General features: G+C 38.8%; 1 protein-coding gene across 1 annotated transcript; it reads left to right on the forward strand.

The window, feature by feature from the left end:
* The first annotated feature begins 1,567 nt into the window (after positions 1-1,567).
* On the forward strand, positions 1,568-3,148 carry LOC108235860 (somatostatin receptor type 2). The gene has a single exon (XM_017416116.3). The coding sequence runs from the start codon at positions 1,931-1,933 to the stop codon at positions 2,951-2,953; it is 1,023 nt and encodes a 340-aa protein (XP_017271605.1). The 5' UTR covers positions 1,568-1,930; the 3' UTR covers positions 2,954-3,148.
* The last annotated feature ends 16,363 nt before the right edge of the window (positions 3,149-19,511 follow it).

Here is a 19,511-nt window from a genome sequence, read left to right on the forward strand (position 1 = left end):
TATGGGGGGTAGATGGATAATTGTTCCGGTATGGGTACAGCCTGCAGTCTCAACAGGAATGCACTCTCTCGTACACGCACACAATAAAAAAACTGGCATTTGAGTTTTAAACTGTCAGTGAAATCCCAGATTTATTTGATCCTCACATTAGTTGGCAAAAGTAAATTACAGCTAGTGGAAGTAAAAAGCCTTTTATGTCACCCAAAGTGATCATGTGAGATGGTGAAAGGAAAGAAAGGTCCTTGGTACAAAATAAAACTCAAGAAAAGTGGATACCTTGGCGAAGTAGCACTCCTCTGGCCTTGATTTTACACGTGTCAGAGGTGGTTTGGCTTATCTCTTTTATGTTGACAGCTCTGAGACACGTGGACATGAATGCCGGCATGTCTGTCGAAACATCACAGCAAAAGACTCCCTGTGAAACATGAAGCTGTCAAACGTCTCCAAATTTAGCACTTTGAGACAAAGTATTTTAAGTGGTACTTTTATAGGGGTGCTTATAATAGGATGTAGAGGTGCTAGTCCCGGGGGGGTGAAGCCACAACCTCATCAGGAATTTTAACTACAAAGGCACGTTTCTCCGGTTAGTTGGAACAAGCTAAAGGAAAAGGAGCACATCTTTAAAGATATCTGAAGAAATCTGATGGATAAGTTGGCAGGTTTGGTAATGAGTGGTGAGCTGAAATTAGATGTAAATCACTACATAGTGTTGATGTAATAAAATGGAAGTTTTAGTTGAAATTGAGCATTGATGGAAGGATACGGTGAAGGACTGTATGACGATGCCATTGGGGCATTTCAGCTATGCATGTCAAAGCAGCAACAGGATGGAGGTCATCGCTCATCCAGCCTTCTAACCCCCCCCTCCCTCCCTGTCCTTCTCACTCATTCTCTTCCTCTCAGTGTTTTCTTGCCATTTCTCATCCAAATGTTACACTTTTTGCCTCTTAATAAGACAAATAAGGTGAGAGGGTTGGATGATGATGGAAGGAGACAAAGGATAATCAAACATTACCCCATGTAAAATGTCAAAAAATTAAAAAAAAAAAGTGCAAGAAAAGTCTTGAGAAAACAGACTTGGCTTCCCTGTTAGCAGATTTATACAATTTTGGCCATAAATGTGGGTGGCCAGAGCACTGACAAAGTGTTATTATCTGTTTAGGTTTAGTTGGATGACCCCCTACTGAACTGGAAAAGAGCACAGGAGGCAGAAAGGAAAGGGAGGACCCAGGCTTGGAGGGTGGCAGAATGAATAATAGAAAAGGAGGGGTGAGGTAAACAGAAACGGAGGACAGAGAAGATAGATGGCAGAGGAAAAAGGCATAATAACAAAATGTGCTGCAGAAGACAAAGCTTACCAAGGTTTACCTTGGAAACACCAATACAGTGAGCCATGAAGGGTGTGAGCTAAGCTGGAGTTCATCACAATCTTCAGACACCAATGAACAAGGGGAGGGAGGTACAGGGGAGGGTGTCCCGCATATACAGCAACCAACACACTCCTCACACACTGAGGGGGGGGGGAATAGATATAAAAGGACTCTCAAGGCAAAAGAGTGGTCAGCGTCCAAGTGGTTGTCTTGCTTTTTGCCACTCTGTTATTTTTATCTGGGGTCTAAGTGAGCTTGTGACGAAACACTAATCTGATAGAAACTTTTTTTCTAAATATCAGAGGATAAAAGTAAGTACGCCTGACTTACTTTGAAGCTGATGCATTTTGAAAGACCCAAACCTTTGTTTGATTTTCTGTGGCCTAGTCTAACAGAGCTGTTTACTTTTTTACATCTGAGGTCTTCTTTTCATCTGAGAACATCTTTTTTTCCCTTTTAGAGGTAAAACTCTTTGCGAGGACTTTTGACATTTCTATTTTTTTGCTTTAGAGCTGCCACTATCACTGATCGAAGCTCTGTAGAAGTGAATCTGTGGTAGGATGGAAGGATCATTTTTGCTTGACATGGACTACAATCAAACACATGTGGAGGAGCATTTTTACTTTGAGAACAATATTGATGGTTTTGGCATCACTATGGCCATTCTCTACCTAGTGGTCTGCATCGTGGGCCTGGCTGGAAATTCCCTTGTCATCATCACTATTTTGAAAGTGGATAAAATGTCATCATCCACAACAGTCTACATTTTCAACCTGGCTCTGGCTGATGGACTCTTCATGGTTGGTCTCCCCTTTATAGCAAGCCAGAACTTTCAGAACCAGTGGGTGTTTGGCGACGCTGCATGCAAAGTGGTCATGGTCCTGGACGGCATCAACCAGTTCACCAGCGTCTTCTGTCTGACAGTGATGAGCATCGATCGCTACATGGTGCTGGCAGAGCCACTTCGTCTTGCCCGCTGGAGAACGCCCCGCTGCGCCAAGATTGTTTCGGCCCTTTTGTGGCTCTTCTCCCTCCTTACTATTCTCCCCATGGCGCTTCATTTCTCAGCAAAACATGGCATGTGCAGTCCCGACTTTGTTTCAGACGCCTGGTGGCTTGGAGTCCTCTCCTACACCTTCGTCGTGGGCTTTGCCTTACCATTTGTTATCATGACCGTCTCCTACACTGCGATGCTTGTCACCTTGTGGTCCAAGCGGCTCCAGTCGTCAATGCCAAACCAGGAGGGCCACCGACTGGAGCAACAACTCACCAAAATGGTTGTAGCAGTTGTGGTTGTGTTTGCCATGTGCTGGTTGCCGTTTTACATCATGAACTTCTGCTCCCTGTATCAAAGTGGCCTAGTCTTTCCAGTCTTTGCCAGGGCTTTTGAATTTGTGGTCATGCTGTCGTATTCCTGGAGCTGCGCTAACCCTATCCTCTACGCGTGCCTCTCCGACACCTTCAGGAAGCACTTCTGTACTCTGCTCTGCCCTGTGGCCAAGGCACCTACAAGCGCGCAGTGCAATACTGAGCGGTATGACCTAAATGAAACAAGTGGAGGGGATGTCACAGTTCTAGCCTGAAGAAGACCTGACTTACCGTATTACTTCATATCTTATCATTATGCACTGCATGATCATTTTGAACTTCTTAAAATCAAAAAATAAATAAATAAAAAAAATATTTACTCATTTGATGATTCTTAAAATAACGAATGAATAACTGATGGATTTTTGGCCACTCTGTTTGTAATGTATTCAATGAACATGTTTTTTTTCCAAGAATAAGTTTGTTTGTGTGTATATATATATATATATATATATATATATATATATTTTTTATTTTTTTTTTTTTCCAGTTAATTTGGTCTTACTTAATCGTATAAATTGTCTTGAGTAAGCCATAAATTCTCTTCATCACTGTGTAAAATGAAAGTGTTTGATCAAGCCTCTGCAGAGATGGACTTTTCCGCATCCTTTGTTTGACTGCAAACTTACAATGTTTGTCCGGACTGTGAATATTTCTGCCAAGCTGAAGGGTTTACCCTAGATATGTACTTCGAGAAAGGAGAAATACACTTCTTTCATATGAAACAGATGTAGTTTGATCATTTGTATATACGTTTTTTTATTTGAACATCATGTATTTATAAAGTAAAAATCTACTCCCTCCTTTGTGTCAGTCGCATTTGACTTTTAAAAGTGAACGTGTGCGTTTTTCTACATCTGGTGCTATGTGGCTTTTCAGCAGCATTGATAAAATGTAACACGAGAAGAGTGAAGTGCGGACAGGTGGCGTGTAAACAGAATAAAAGTGGTCATCCACCTTTGGGTCAACACCAGCAGACACACATAGACACATACATGCCTGGAAAATAACATCATCATAACTCCCACAGCTGGATCACATCCCAGTGGTTAAGAGCTTACAGTAGGAGCGAAACAGATAAGTGTGTTTGCGTGACCATGTGTGCGCTCTTGTATTTTAGGCACAGGCAGTTTTATGCTTAAACCTAGTGGCTCTTAGCTTTATCATGGCGTTCTGTTTCTATGTACTATGTATCTGGTCTTTGCATAAATTATCCAGCTACCAACTGCAACATGTAAAAAAAGCAGGGTGTTACACTTCACCACTTAAAGCCCTTTGTTAGATTGCAAAAAACACAATTTGATTTAATTGGAAAGCAACCAACCAGAATTGTTCTATTTGTATTGTTACGGAACCAGATTAAGCAGATTAAGATCTTAAGGAAATTATTTATTTAATGAATATATTTTAATGATTATTATCCTGCTGTATACATTGCACAGAATCTCAACCAACTGAGAGCAAAGTTGTCCCACATCCATGTTACATAATCACCAACAAGATTGATCATTTTAAATAGGTTTTTTTTCTTTGTTTTGTTTTGTTTTGTTTTAGTAAATCTGTCACTGAATGCTGGATTTACACCCTAAAAATGAAAGCATGGCAAAAACAGTTATATTTCATGCAAAAAAGCAACCTAATGAGTATTTTAATAAAAATACATTTGAACAAGTGTGCACAATAAACATTTCATAAAATTGTTAATAAATAATAATAAAATAATAATAAAAATTATAAAGAATAATATGGATACACATTATAGACACATAAATGATTTATTCTTGTTGATTATGGGTAAATCTAACACTTGAAAATATGTTGAATTATTTTTTTTAAGTAAAGCTTTTGACAAATTTATATGGATTATTTTTTATTGTTTTTTCAAACTAACAGGTGGGTTAGGTTTCCATCATTGTACTGGAATTGGCCTAACTTATTTACATATTAACAAGTAAAAAAAAAAAATCAGCTCTAAAAGATTCTGTTGACTCAACTATAAAACAAAACCATGCACTTTATTCAATTTTTTATATTCATTTAACAACACATTTTTGGAGTGTATAGCCATTTTACCATGGTAACCGAAGTGAAATATATGAAAATATTTGTGATCTAAGAGGAAAAAGACAAAAGCTTACAATGTTAACATATACAGTCAAAAGTGTCTGAATCCAGCAGCAGCATTTAGTCAATCAGCAGTACTTTTTATCAAAGTGCCTTTTTGATCACAGAAAAAAAAAAACAGATTTTTATAACATATCTGAATTCAAAGTGTTTGTGTTTGTAATGTTTGCCTCATATTTTGACAGAGAGTAAAAGTCTGTATCAGAGCTTGGAGTGAAATTTAAATGTGTTTTTCTAACTATCCACCAAATTAAACCACAATAAACACACAATATGTTAGAGAGGTTGTAAATAACGTGTTTAAAGCCACTCTTTGTGAAGTATAAAATCAAGCATAGAAGAGTTATCCTGAACTATATCAAATGGTGCCATTTGAATGAGTTTACTCCAGTATTTTTCCTGATATATTAGTATGCAATTCTGAAGTGTGTTAACAAAACACTTTTACCTGCATACCTTACTCAACAAATCTGGGCGTAAATACATGTCAGTACATTAGAATTGTTGGACTTCTCGACCCCAAATGGCTCTTCCATGGACGTTTCCATTGTTTACCTATTTTCAGTCACTTGCTGTTTTAGTAAGTAAACAAACACATGTGACAGTTGGCAGCCCTTCAACAATTTGGCTTGCAAATTTTTGATTTAAGGACACTAACCATTGATAAAGGAAATTACTTTAAAGTTATCTTTTTTTTTTTTTACTGGTCATTGTTAAATTCCAAATGGGAGTAACACTTTCAAAATTAATTTTACACTCATGTAAAGTTGAAAAAAGGTCTGTTTGGGTTTGATTTATAGAAAAAAAAAAAAACACCCCAAAAAAACAACAATTTACAGTCAAAATCATAAACCTCTGAAACATGGTGCCATCCCTCTGAGAGACGGAGCAAACTGAGTGTCCTGTCATGGGTGTCTGCTCTTTTATTTTCCCCTGAGGGCGTCCCGTGAGCTGGAATGACTCCTCAAATGTCAAGTCTTGTGTTTTAAAGAGCGCGTATAAATCCCTGCCAAAATTTTAAGAAGGCTAACGTGCCAGTGGCATTAAAAAAAAAAGGACAGTGATGTGGAAGACATGGTCATGTTCAATGTCAGCTCAATTCCACGAAAAAAGATCATTTCATGGTTGTCATTTACTTTATAATGATGCTGATGCAGTGACATAAACATATTGCCTAATCAGTTTGCCCACAACATCAGGCCTCTTATGGTAATTTTTTGAAATTCTGGTGTGTTTGTGTAGGTTTCCGGCATTTATTATGCATCTAAATGTTGCTCATATTGGCTCACAGATATGTTTTTTTCAGATTTGACTTGCCTTTCTTATTAAATAAAGTGCAATCACAATCATTGCATTTAGAGGGTTGTATTGATTGTAACCTGCAGTAAAATGGCTCAAGAACAGGCAGGAGGTCATTGATTGCTGCTTTGTGGTATTTGTCTCTAAAGAATGAGGTGGTGGCCGGTTGAGGTGTTAGAAATCAGAAAAGGCAAAAAAAAAGAAAAAAATGGTGACAGACCGGAGTAAGTCATTGTGTCATATTAGCACAGAGTGTATATCTGAACAGCACACAGTGAGTTAGTACTATTCTTCCTCCCTAGCAGCTCAATACTCAACATCCTTTGTCCAATATATCTACTATCCCTCTGCACATGTCAAAACCATCTAAGCTTATCTAACTTTGTCTCCAAACTGCTCAATCTGCTCCACCCAACACTTCATGTTCTTCTTCACCTCTCTTGTGTTTAATTCCAGGTTTTGTTTGTGTAATTGTAAACCTCATAACAGTCAACATGTATCATTCCACTTCATAAAATGCGCAATTTGGGCTGTTTACACAAACTACTCACCAAAAAAGCAAACTGATACAGTATTCCTTAGCTTATATACTTTTTCTAAACATCTGGTGCATACATAATGGAAGAGCCAAATACTGTTTTTTGTTGAGATTAGACGATAAGCAAAAGGATGGAGGCAGAGGATGAGTGAGCGTCAGAGCCACTATTCAGGATGAAACAACTACAATCCTGGAGAGCATCCGAAAGAAAGCCTCCAGTGATGGCACTCAGGCAGAAAAAAAAACAACTTAGAAGGGGAGAAAGAGGAACCCTCACGGAACGATAAGCCCTTGCACAGCATGTACCACTGGCAGACTGAAGTGGCTGATATCAACAAATCCTACCAGTGGTTAGAGAGGGCTGGACTGAAGGACAGCACAGAGACACTAATCATGGCAGCACGAGAGCAGGCCCTCAGCACAAGAGCAATAGAGACCGGGGTCTATCACACCATGCAGGACCCAAGATGCAGGCTGTGCAAAGACGCCCCTAAGACAGTCCAGCACATAATAGCAGGATGTAAAATGCAGGAAGGCAAAGTGTACACGGAACACCATAAACAAGTAGCTGGAATAGTGTTGGAACATCTGTACTAAGTATGGTACAAGTCGGAGGCTCCACCAAGGGTGGTGGAGAATAGCAGGGTTAAGATACTGTTGTTGATAAACTACAGAAGAAGGCAGTGCTGATAAATGAAGCAATTCCAAGGGACTGAAACATCAAGAAAAAAAAAACATGAGAAGCTCAAGAAATAACAAGGGCTGAAAGAGGAAATAGAGAAATTGTGGAAAGTCAAAACCTCAGTGGTACCAGTGGTCATCGGAGCACTCGGTGCTGTGACCCCCAAACTGGAAGAGTGGCTCCAACAGATCCCAGGAATCCGAGTCTGAAGTTAAAATACAACTGCATATGTGGATAAAATAGAGAGAGCTGTGTATGTGTTCTTTATACTACATACAGCAAAAACACTGTATCATTAACATTCATTGCAGTGCCATTAGTCTTTTGGCAAGTAGCAATGTGACATCAGTCAAAATAAAAAGGTCTACTAGATATAAAGGCTTTCACAATCACAGTCATATGACAATTTCATTAAATTCTCTGACCTTTTGGAGGGTAAGAGTCTGTAAGTGATCTCAAACTGAGTCATAAACATGTCATATAAAACATTTTCTTCTACTGAAAAGAAAGCTACATTTCAAAGAACTATTAAATCTCACTTTCTTCAAAAATAGTGTGTGTGGGGGAAAAATAAAAATAAGGAAAAAAAAGGTGATGATGTTTGATGTCTAACAGTAAGATCCCCAGTTTGAATCTTGTTTTAGCCAGGTCTTACTGTGTGGAGATTGTATGTTCTCTCAGAGCGTCTGAGTACTCTGGTTTCCTCCCACAATCCAATAACGTGCCTATTAACTGGTGATTCTACATTACCCTTAGGTCTAAGTGTGTCCATGCATGGTTGTGGGTTGCTTTTCTCTGTTGGCCCTGTGATGGATGGGCGACCTGTTCAGGGTATACCCCGCCTTTTGCCCAGTGACTGCTGGAGATCAGACACCAGCTTCCTGCACCTCTGCACGGGATCAAACAAGGATAGAAAATGCATGAACTGTTTATTTTATTTTACTTCTGCTTCTTATGTAGATAGAGAGTTTTTTTCAGATGGGGAAAAAATGATTAACACATCCAGAGTAGAGTAGTATGATTATGGTTAGGGAAGCAGCAGTTAGGCAGATACTGTGAAATAAAGTTGTTTATCATCAAAAGCAAACAGAAAAAAGAAGAAATCTGAGAGCAGGACAGATGACAGAACACAGAACATCCTGCAAAAAGCAAAAGGAAACATGGGGAGAATTTATTGAAGAGGTTAATGATAACTCCATGGCAGGTGCGCTGATTAGAAACTAAAAGCTGGTGTGACAGAGTAACAGTGAACTAATCAAAAGCACAAAGGGTTATACACTAACAACGTGAAACAAAACGGAAAGTTCACCAATGAGAAGTAATCAAAAACAGGATCTTATCAGCCATAACACTGTTACTGGACACACTGTTGTTTCGAATTGTATTAATTGTAGTTAGTTTGGTGGTTTTCTGATTTTTTCTCTGACCATGGTTAATAGGACCCCCCCCACACACACACACACACACACACACACACACACACTTGCTGTAACTTTAGCATAAATAGCAGTGGTTTAAGCTAGGTAGCAACGTAGCCAATCTTTAATCCAATATCTGCTTGGTGCTGGAGAAATTGTCTGGGAGTTCATAATGTGCCAGGTTTATCACTTGTTTAGAAGTCTTTATACTGTATGTCTTTATAGTTTCAAACAGTTTAAAGAAAGATTTCCTTTTGCAAATGTTATTCCAGATGACTTCTACTTCAGCACTATTCACCTTCCAGACTAAATCAGAACCGGATTTGATTGAGACACAAATTTTACTGAAGTTAAAAATGCAGCGTAAGGACATTTGCAGTCATTTTCTTGTTGTTGTGTGGTTGTCTCTGGAAGAACACGGTGGAACTCACTCTGCCACTTGGCACAGTTTGTGGTGAATAATGCAGATATGAAGCAAACGGCTTCTGGAAAAAGAAGACAGAAATGTGAACCGCATTGAAGATGGATCTGAGGTCCAACTGACATTTCTGATTAATAAAGTGTCCTGTTTTACATATCTTTATAGTAATGCAGAATCGGATGGGTTGGCTTTTCTACATTTTACAAATAAAAATTCATTATGTGTTTTCAGTTTTGCGTGTGCCTGCTCAACTTTAGCTTTGTACCCAGTATGCAGACATGATAATGGTAACATTCCTCTTATCTAACTATGAGGCAGACATCACAACTGCATTACCACTGTCTCGAACTAAAGCCACAAATTTACTTAGCACAGAAAGTAAGGAAATTTGTGTATGGTTGATTAATTGTTTGTTGTGATAAGATTTCTAGGCAATAAATTTTATTCTGTTGGAAAATCTGTTTATTTCCCCTTCATGGGAAAATGGATTTGTGGGTTGAACAGTATGTGAGTTACTACCACGAAAAACTTGCCAGATTTTCTCTGACAATGCCAAACAGTTTATTCTGCTTCTGACTCTTGTTTTGAACTTCTGGCACCTATGAGCAACCAATGACAATCCCATATCTCCAGTCTGGGACAGAACTCTGTTCCCCGAGATGACAAGGCTCACCCCCACAGAGCAGGGTTTACCTCTAGAATTTGGGAGTGAAGATGGTTGGCCTGCCTTCAGTCCTGACCTCAACCCCATTGACACCTGTTGGCTCAGCTTGGGTGTGCTGTTTGTTCCAAAGTGACCAACACAACCACATTGACTGGTTCGCAACAAGTACTGGCTGAGAATGGGACGCCATCCCACAGCAGTGTGTGACCAAGCTGGTGAGCAGCATGAGGAGGAGGTGCCAGGCTGTTGTGGCTGTGTAGGGTTCTTCCACATGCTACTGAGGGCAATGTTTGTTAAATGAAGAAACTTAAATTTCCAATGTGTCTGGTTTCTTCAGACTTCAATCATCCAATCCAATAAACAGCACCAAACAAGAGTTAATGGCAGAATAAGCTTAGATGCTCACATGACATCAAGCAAAAAAACATCTGTCCCTTACATTGTTAAATCTGATCACTGGTCTAAGGCAGAAAATGCCAGCTAAAATCCAGATCCAGATTCCATGAATGAAACTGTAAAGGAGCTGTCTGCCATCCGGCAGATGGTTCTGGAAAATCACATTGTTCTGGACTTGCTGACTGCCAACCTCAATGCGGAGGTTGCAAGATTATTGGGACTGCCTGTGGCACATACATCCCTGATGAGACGGAGGAAAGAGGCCTGACCCTATAAGACCTAACAGAGCTCCGCCGTTATGTGAAGTCTGCCACCCACGGGTCTGAGCTGTTCGACTTGTGGTCCTGGCTGACATCTGGGACCTGGTGGCAGCTGCTACTGAGACTGTTCATCCAAGGAATCTTTGTGTTGTTACTGTTCTTTCTGGCTTTCTGTTATCATCCCCTGTCTTAGGAGCATGATTACCAGAGCAGTGACCCAGATGCTGGAGGAAATGCAAATGATGGCCATGGCGGGCGGTGATCGTGGTGAAGCTGTGCCCTTTCCATGAAGCTGGATATGAAGTTTAATTCTGAAACAGACCTGTGCTTTCAGTGAAGAATAGAAAAATTGTTTTATGATGTTTTGATTGAAAAGCATTTCTTGCAGCGATTAAAATTGATGTTGTTTACAACTAAGGTTTTAGAAGCTGTTGGACTTACATACATGTCGTTCATTTTTGTTTTTGTGCCTTCTGGTTCTCAATTCATATTCCTTTACTGATTTTTGCACTTATCAACGATTCCATTTTATTTTGTTGTTCAATTTTGTCTTTATGTTTATGATCATGACCAAAATGTTACAGGGTAGTGGTCTGGTGGGAGTTAATTTAGTGATAAAAATACGCATTTGCTTCCTTTTGGACATCTGACAGCAATGAGATCTAAATATGGGATTAACTAATTTTTATGGTCAGGGTGGCGGGAAGCTCAGCGAACATGCTTTTAGCCTAAAGGGGGAAGCAAGGCAGACATCATTTGCTTTAGTGACCCCATCTTAAATGGGGTCAAAAGGGGGAATTGTTAAGTATGGTCCTTTTTCATTTCTCATTTCTGTTAAACTCATTACAGCTTTATAACGTGTTTCATTCAAAGGGATCTCACAAAGGTGCAAACATGTGAAGCTTGGATAAATACTAAATGGTAATGTAGTTCAAACTGTACAATATAATCAAAATATTTTGATTGGTAAGAAATAAGGTTATGCGTAGTCAATGATAGAATATAAACAAACTTTGTTAAAATGATCTGATTGTTAAAACTAGGTTACGATAAAATGTAAACAAACTTCAATGTCACTAAAATGATTTGATTGCTGAAATAAGGTCACGATTAGCTTATGATAGAATAATCACTAAGAACAATTGTGTCTGTGGGCTGAGGGAGGCTGAAGGTTCAAGGGCATCATGATATGATAGTATGCTTCATAGTATTAAAAAGAAGTAAAAGGGTTAATACTTCAGACACAACTGGGAACGTGTTGCTGTTGCTTCGTGTTGGTGAGTTGTTGTCTCCATTCAGCTGAATGTTTAAATAAATGTATGTTTGTTTTTTAAACCTCTGCTTTGGACTCGTTTTGTGTGTCTGTCTTTTCTGCAACATTAAAAGATCCGATGAGAGAAACTAAGTAGTAAGGTGAGATTCCTCTGAAAGGAGTGAATACTAAAACTTCGTTTTTATCAACACTGCACAGTTTAACAGGTTTTAGTGACTTGTTTAATAGTCTGTTGTTTAATAAGATGTGCCAAATGGTGCAGGAATCACAGTGACCTTTGATTGGGACTTCACACCACAATCAAAGGCTACTTTATCTGTTAGGCCTGAAACATGTGCATGTTTGTGTGAGCATTCTGTGTGTGGGGGTCCTAATTAAACTACTAGCTGGCAGCAGTTATTTCCATCAGCCCCTTTAACGCTGACTGATCCAGCCTTCAACCTCGATGTGTGATTAAGACCAGATGCAAACTGCCACAGAGGTTTCTCAATAAAGAATATTGATGAGCCTCCTGAGAGTGTGTTTGTGTGTGTGTGTATGTGTGTATTTGTCCGTGACGCGATTAGAAGTTTAGATCAATAAAGGTCAGTTAGGCAATTTACATACCCCATTCCCTGTTCGACATTTCTTTATTACTTTTATGTGTTTGTCTACATTTCCTCCTTATTTTTTTCCCCTTTAAGCTCACACTCTCCCCCACCCACCGCTTGCTTTATCAACTCCTCAGTTACTTTTCCAAGGATAGATTTATCTTTTCTTTCTTTTCAATTGTGCAGCAGGACCAATAACTGGCAAGCACACGTTACAAAATCAAGGCACTCCTGGAACAGAGATGAAGTATCGACAGGATGAACAGCTACCAGATCTAATTGTGCAGCACTGACAGCTTTCTGTTGGGAATTTAGAAACAAATTACGAATAAAATTATGCAAGCCCTTTTTTGCCATAAAAATCACATAAATTTAAAAAATTACCCCAAGATCTCCTACAAGGGGATGGCAATTCTATGTACAATTTTGTTTTTATTGCTTTTTAATGTGATTGAGCTTTTCTGTTGTTGCTGATGTAAATCAAAATAGGGAAACATGAGTCATATCTTACCTGGTTCGTTCTGCAGCTGGGGCTCAGATATTTCTGGCCGTACAAAAAGGAAAAAAAATAATACTCAAAAGAATCTGTAAAAACCTAAATGTATTTGTTTTGAAAGAACAATTCTAGGATTTGTTCCCACATTTATTTTTATCATAAACTGTTGGCGTTAAGTGATTTATAGCGGCTCAAAAAAGTCCACACACGCCTGTTAAAATGCCCAGGTTTAGAGATGTAACAAAAATGAGATCATGATAAGTAATCTCAAAACCTCTTCCACATTTAATGTGACAAAAATCCTGTTCAATTCAAGTAAAACAAGAAATTTGGCATGTTGGAAAAAGAGTGAATAAAAAGATGTAATTAGCTGGTTCCCTAAGTGTGCACACCCTTAAATTTATATTTTGCATGAAGCACTTTCTGATTTAATTCTAGCCTTCAATTTTCCTAGGCAGCAACTACCATGAATTGGTAATATTTGCTCACTCTTCCTTCCAAAATTGCTTTGACCAATTGTGAGGGCATCTCTTGTGCTCAGGCCTCCCAGATTTTCTATCCAAGCTATGTCTAGTCTCTAACTAAGACGTTTGAAAACTTTGATTTTCTTTTGGTGAAGCCATTCGTTAGCTGACCTCAACATATGCTTGGTGTCATTGGAGTTCTGAAAAATGAGTTATTCAGCTTCTTGCAAATGTCTGGAGATTTTTGGCCAAAATAAGCAGGTATTTGGAACTTTTCATGATTGCATCTGCCTTGACAGGCAGCTGAAGAAAAGCAATCCCACAGCATGATGCTGCCACCACCATGTTTTACAGTGGGTGTGACAGTCTTGTTCCTGAACCAAACAGACATTTTGGAACTGTGGTTGAAAAAGTCAGCTTTGGGTTCATCGGCCGTATCACCTTACGTTGTTAGAAGGTTTATGTCATGAGGCGGGGAGACAGAGGCAAACTCAGAACGCAGAATCATGTCAAAAACCTAAACTAATTTATTAAAATAAAATGCAAACAAAACAAAAACTGGTGTGGCAGCAAAAACAAACTAACAAAACATCCGCAAGAGGCAAGACTTGGCAAAGCTAGGCAGGGCAATGAGTGTACAGAGTCCAGCAGTCACACAACAATGATCCAGCGGGGTGGTGGAGAAAATGACTGGGTTTTAAAGGCTGAGGAATAACAAGGTGAGTGGACACAGGTGAGAGATAACAATTACTGACAGGTGGAGAAGGGCGTGGCAGACATGACTGGAAAAATACTGGGGATGTGAATGGTGACAAGGCATGAACACAGAAACCAACAGGCAACCAAAGCAAAACAAGAATTACAAAGACACCAAAACAAACACCAAAACTATGACAGTTTGAGATCCATCCATCCATCCATTTATCCATTCATCCAATTTCTTTAACTGCTTCACCTTTAAGGGTCGTGTGGAGCCTATCTCCAGCTGTTTTTTATATATATATTTAGCTGGGCTTGTATGTTTTTCTTTGCAAAAAATTGCCTTCTTTACCCCAGAATCTACACATACAGAGAACACAGGAGGTTTCCATCACGTGTAGAACACAACCAGAACTTGTCAGAATGTCCTAAAGCTTTGTCACTGAAGCCTTGGGCTTCTTTGATGATTTCCTGAACAGTTTCTGTCTCATCTTTTTATGAATTTTGGAGGAACATCCAGTTTTTGGCAATGACATTGTGGTTCCATATCTTCCCCACTTCTTGGTGACTGTCCTCACTGTGTTCCGTTGAGTGTTTAATGCTGGGAACTTTTTACAACTTTCTCCTGATTGATTCCTCGTAAAAACGAGATCCTGTTGATGTTTCTGATTTTACTGTTGGATGCAACAAAGTACTGTATATTTCAGAAAAGATATATATTACAATTGAAGTAGAAAAAATGTAAAACTTCATTTTTTTTCCATCAAAAAATCCTGGCATTGTAACAGTGGTGCATAGACTTTTTAGATCCACTGTTCCCAAATCAAAACATTTTGTGGATCACAACTTTCAGAAAGTGCTGAAGTCGTTTTGGAGTTCTGAAATATCGCCAGTGTTAATATTACACGAAATCCTCTTTGAGCAAATCATCTGTGATTTTATCCTCTTCCACTTGGACTGCTGGTACATCATATTTTCCTGTCTGGGCAACGCACAGGCTCATAAAAATTCAGGACACTGTGTCAAGCTTTTTTCTATCAATTCCTCTCTTGAAATATGAACTGTCTCCTCTCCCTCCATTGCTGTAGAATTTTTAAAAAAAATCTACCTTAAAATGTAAGCTTAGAAAAAATATTGTGAAATGTGTCAATCTCTGCTTTTGCCGTGTAGTTTTGCTTTAGCCAGTGCTTTCTAAACACACTTTACTTTGAAACCTTTTGGTCACGGTTACTGTTTGCACCTACTTTTAATTATGTTTAGTTAGAACTGTAAAAAAAAATTTAAAATAGCATTAAACAATTAACATTACCAATAAATAAATTAATTAATACAACTTTCTCTCTTAGTGGGTTTTGTAAAGGCATGGGTTTTCATGTTAAGTCAATTGGTGACTCTAAATTGTCCCTAAATTTGTCTCTTTGTGTCTCTATGTGTCCCTGGGATGGACTGGTGGCCTGTCCAGGCTGTAGCCTGTTCGAGAGGCAGGGAGCACCCTGGAACTAATATAAGCTACTTTTATAAGCTTCAGATGATTTGAAAGTATTTTGACGTCAGCAGTATGTTAATGCGTTTGAGACTTTTACTGTGAAAGACTGAAGGAAGTTGTGAGTTCTGCTGTCACTGTCACATCCTTGCTGCAGTAGTAAAAAAAAGAGCAAACCTAGAAGTGATTCAAGAAATCCCCACCATTCCACCTTTTTAACAACATTTCCATCTTCGTTCTCAAAACAGAGAAACAAACTAAAAGGAAATGATCCTTGTCTTTTCAATTGACCCTAAAAAGCCAAAACAACAAAATTTATGTTGACCTGTTAGTCTGAAGTTGCTGATCAGAAATAAAATGTAGAGATAGTGTCAGGATTTGAGTTTTTTGAGCTATCTTTCTGTATTTGAGTTTCATGCTTGTGTTTAATTTGTTTCTTGCGTTTTCTTTAGAATACGTTCTTGTGGTAAAGTCTGTTTTCATGGTTATTTTTTCTATGTATTTCTGTGTGTCCTTGTCACTCTTGTGTTTCTGTAGTTCTCTGTGTTGTTTTCATGTTTTGTCTTTGTATAGTTTCTGCTTCTTATATTCCTGGCATCATTCAAATCTCCTCAGTCAGTCATTTGTTTACTTGCCATGCCAATCTCCACCTGTTTCTAGTTAGTAATTACTCACCTGTGCCCACTTCCCATAATTATCCTCTGCCTTTAAAGCCCGGTCATCTCCTCCATTTACTCGCTGGTTCGTTTGTCTTTTTCCCCTTGCTGTCTGGTTCCGCTCACGTCCCCCGCTCATGTTTGCGACGTCTTGGGATTTAGTTTGTTTTGTATTTACTTTTGTTTGAGTTGCCTTGTCAGTCTTTTGTTTTTGTTCTTTTATTTAAAAATAAATCATTTTATTCTTGACACCAAGATGAGTTTACACATTGGGTTCGCCGGAATCTCCACCTTACCTGATAAAGGGTTTGTGTGTGGTCCAGAGAATTGGGACACACTACGCACTCAAACCCTTCAACATGAACATGCATTTGAAGGACACGAGGGTGGAAGTGTGAATATTGGGACTGGGCCTTCACCTGCCCTCGGCTCAGTAGTTTTCCGGTCTGCCTGCCACGCCCACCTCACCTGTTCCTCACCATCTCCCAGCTGTAACTCATTTTTCTACATTCTGGGTTCATTTCACTACAAGCTTATAGAGAGGGGAAAAAAGTCACACTCTTTTAAAATCAGCCCAGAAACAGAGCAAGGCTGCTTTGTTTTGGACATTTTCTTGTCTGAACGAGAAACCTCAATGTTGCTGCTCTGGTGTAAAGACAGAATTTAGATGACTTCTACTGACAAAAGTCAGAGAAAACCATGTTCCTTGATCCTCAAATATAAAAGCCAAATCTCGTGGCTGGGCAGGTTTCATTATTTTTCCACATTAATAATTTATAGGTAAGGTCACACACAGTATTAGGTTTTCTAAAGACTTCATGCTAAAAAGAGTCAAAGAGTTGAATCAAACTTATAAATCTGAAGCTTCATAATGTTATAATAGACTGAGCTATGGCATCAAATACATTTCTGCTTCTGGTTTAACAATGAGAAGGATATTTGATAAGATATATCCTCCTTTAAAATATTCTAGTTTCTTTTTTGATGAGTAGTACAGGTATTTGACATGTCATAAATAATAAATATCCATAAAGCCCTATAGGCCTTGAATACTGACTCTTTTTTTTTTTAATTTACATTCTGATTTCCGTTGAGAGAAAACACAGACAGGACAGACAATCATTAAGTCTGGAAAAGTTTCAAGTATAGTTTTAAAAAAAGAAAATAAACTCTGAGACAAAATGTCTTGTACCACAAGCTGATCGAAGACATTTTGGAATTTTAGGCAAATTACAGAAACCAGACAAATTATTTGGAGATTTGAATAAAAGCTGATTTTAGAAATGTGTTTTTTTCCTCACAGTATTTTAACTCTTGAGACCGTAATACTTTTGGACATTCCTCCAATTTTTACATGTCTATGAAGCATAATTTTAGATCCATTTGAGGAAAAAAAAGATCATTTTGGATCACTTTTTATAAATCTGTGCAAAGTAAAATGAATCTGAACCTGGATGTTTTTTTTAAAGCACATTTTCAAACTGAGCTGCAAGGACAGTAATGGCTGCCCTCCATTAAGCTGTGGATTTTTTTGCTGCGTTGCACTGAATACAAAAGAGGCCAGAACAAAACTCTGCATAGAAAAGGCTTTTTCAACAGTTATTCAGTGTTTCAGCAAACTAAATCAGTTTTCCCTTGTAACCCTTAATCCTATGTGAAAAGCATGCCTCTTCATCCTTTTGTGGATGTTTTTGTTTTCTATCTTCATCACATATGAAAACTTGATTTTTCTACGTTTTTTTTTTTGTTTGTTTGTTTCCACAACGTAAATCCTTTATCTCAATTAAACTTGTGTCCTTGTCAGGAGGGAACCGACATTATCTAGATTCCCACTGGAAATTGGCCTAGGATCGTGGAAAGGGCAGGACAGAGGACCAAATGAGGTTTATCAATGAGCTGTTTTTAGGTACTGGGGGTCTTAAGATGGTCTGACTCCCACAATGATAAGGTATAAGGATGTGCAGATATTACGAGTGAACTCGTTGGTGAGACCCTCTGTAAGTTGTTTTTCCCAAACATAATTTCTAAGTAGAACAAACATAATGTACTGAACTCTGTATCTATTAATCGCACGTGGCTAACTAGAAAACTTCTGAAGAAACTTTGAATGGTGCCAGTGCAGCAGCTGCCCAAAGTTCCAACGTATAGCAACTTTCTTCTACAAAGCTCAACACTAGTTTGGGACTGAGTTTTGCATTAATCTAAGCTGACAAAATTGTATAGGGTCACCATAAACACTGTTAATAAGACGGCCAGAATACAGACAGAAATACAGACAAAAAAAGTAAACCTTAAACAAACGGTCACTGTGAAAAAACTATTTGTCATACTGAAAAAATATCTTGTGCTAGAAGTGTCTGGTTGCGTCCATTTTATGTCTACAGTGTTTTATGTAGGAGATATGACAAGTTAAAAAAGAAATCTCATTTCCAGTTTTGAAGAGTGAATTCTGAACTCAAATACAGTGGAGAGTTAGGATGTGCACACTCTCCTCTCTGGAGGGGTTTGAGAGGAAACTGTAACTCCTGTAGCTGTGAGCCACACTGGGTGAAAGAAGACAAAAATGCCTGTATGTATAAATCGCATAAATACATGTCAAATTTTTGGGAACAAGAAGAGTTAGTTTGCAACAAAATAAATTGGAACGTTTCCACAACTCCAATAAGTGTGACATCAACACAGTACGCTTAACACTTTGAGGTAAATTTTTTTTTAAAAAAAAGTTCTAAAACCTAAACTGCAGTTTTGTAAAAACCACAAAAAAATATCAAAATGCCAGTTCATTCATGTAAAGTCCAATTTTCTGAGAGCTGTTTAAACTTTGAATATTTCTACTGTGACATATAGTGTCATGGTGGGTTTAAGGACTCTAACCCACATGCAGTCCAGTTCACTGGACAACATGGGCTTAATCTGAGACACATGGAATGTTGAGTGGATGCGCATAGCCGGGGAAAGACGGAGGTGCACTGCTGAGGGGCTGATGACAGCAACCACCTCAAACGGGCCAACAAACTTGGGAGATAGCTTCTTAGTCATCCCCTTGAGTGGGATATCACGGGTGGATAACAATACCTTCTGGCCGACGGAGTACGTTGGAGCAGGGGTCCTTTTCCGGTCCGCCAACCGTTTATTCTGCTCGGCAGTGTTATTGAGGGCAGCGATAGCATCCGTCCAAATCCTCTTGCTGCGGCGGATGTGATGCTGCACAGAGGTGACGGAGATATCCTGCTCATCAGAAGGCAGGAGAGGTGGTTGGTAGCCTAAGGAGATCTCGAAGGGGGAAAAACCAGTGGCAGCAGAAACATGG

This window comes from Kryptolebias marmoratus, linkage group LG17 (assembly GCF_001649575.2).
Source record: "Kryptolebias marmoratus isolate JLee-2015 linkage group LG17, ASM164957v2, whole genome shotgun sequence".
NCBI classification, from domain to species: domain Eukaryota; kingdom Metazoa; phylum Chordata; class Actinopteri; order Cyprinodontiformes; family Rivulidae; genus Kryptolebias; species Kryptolebias marmoratus.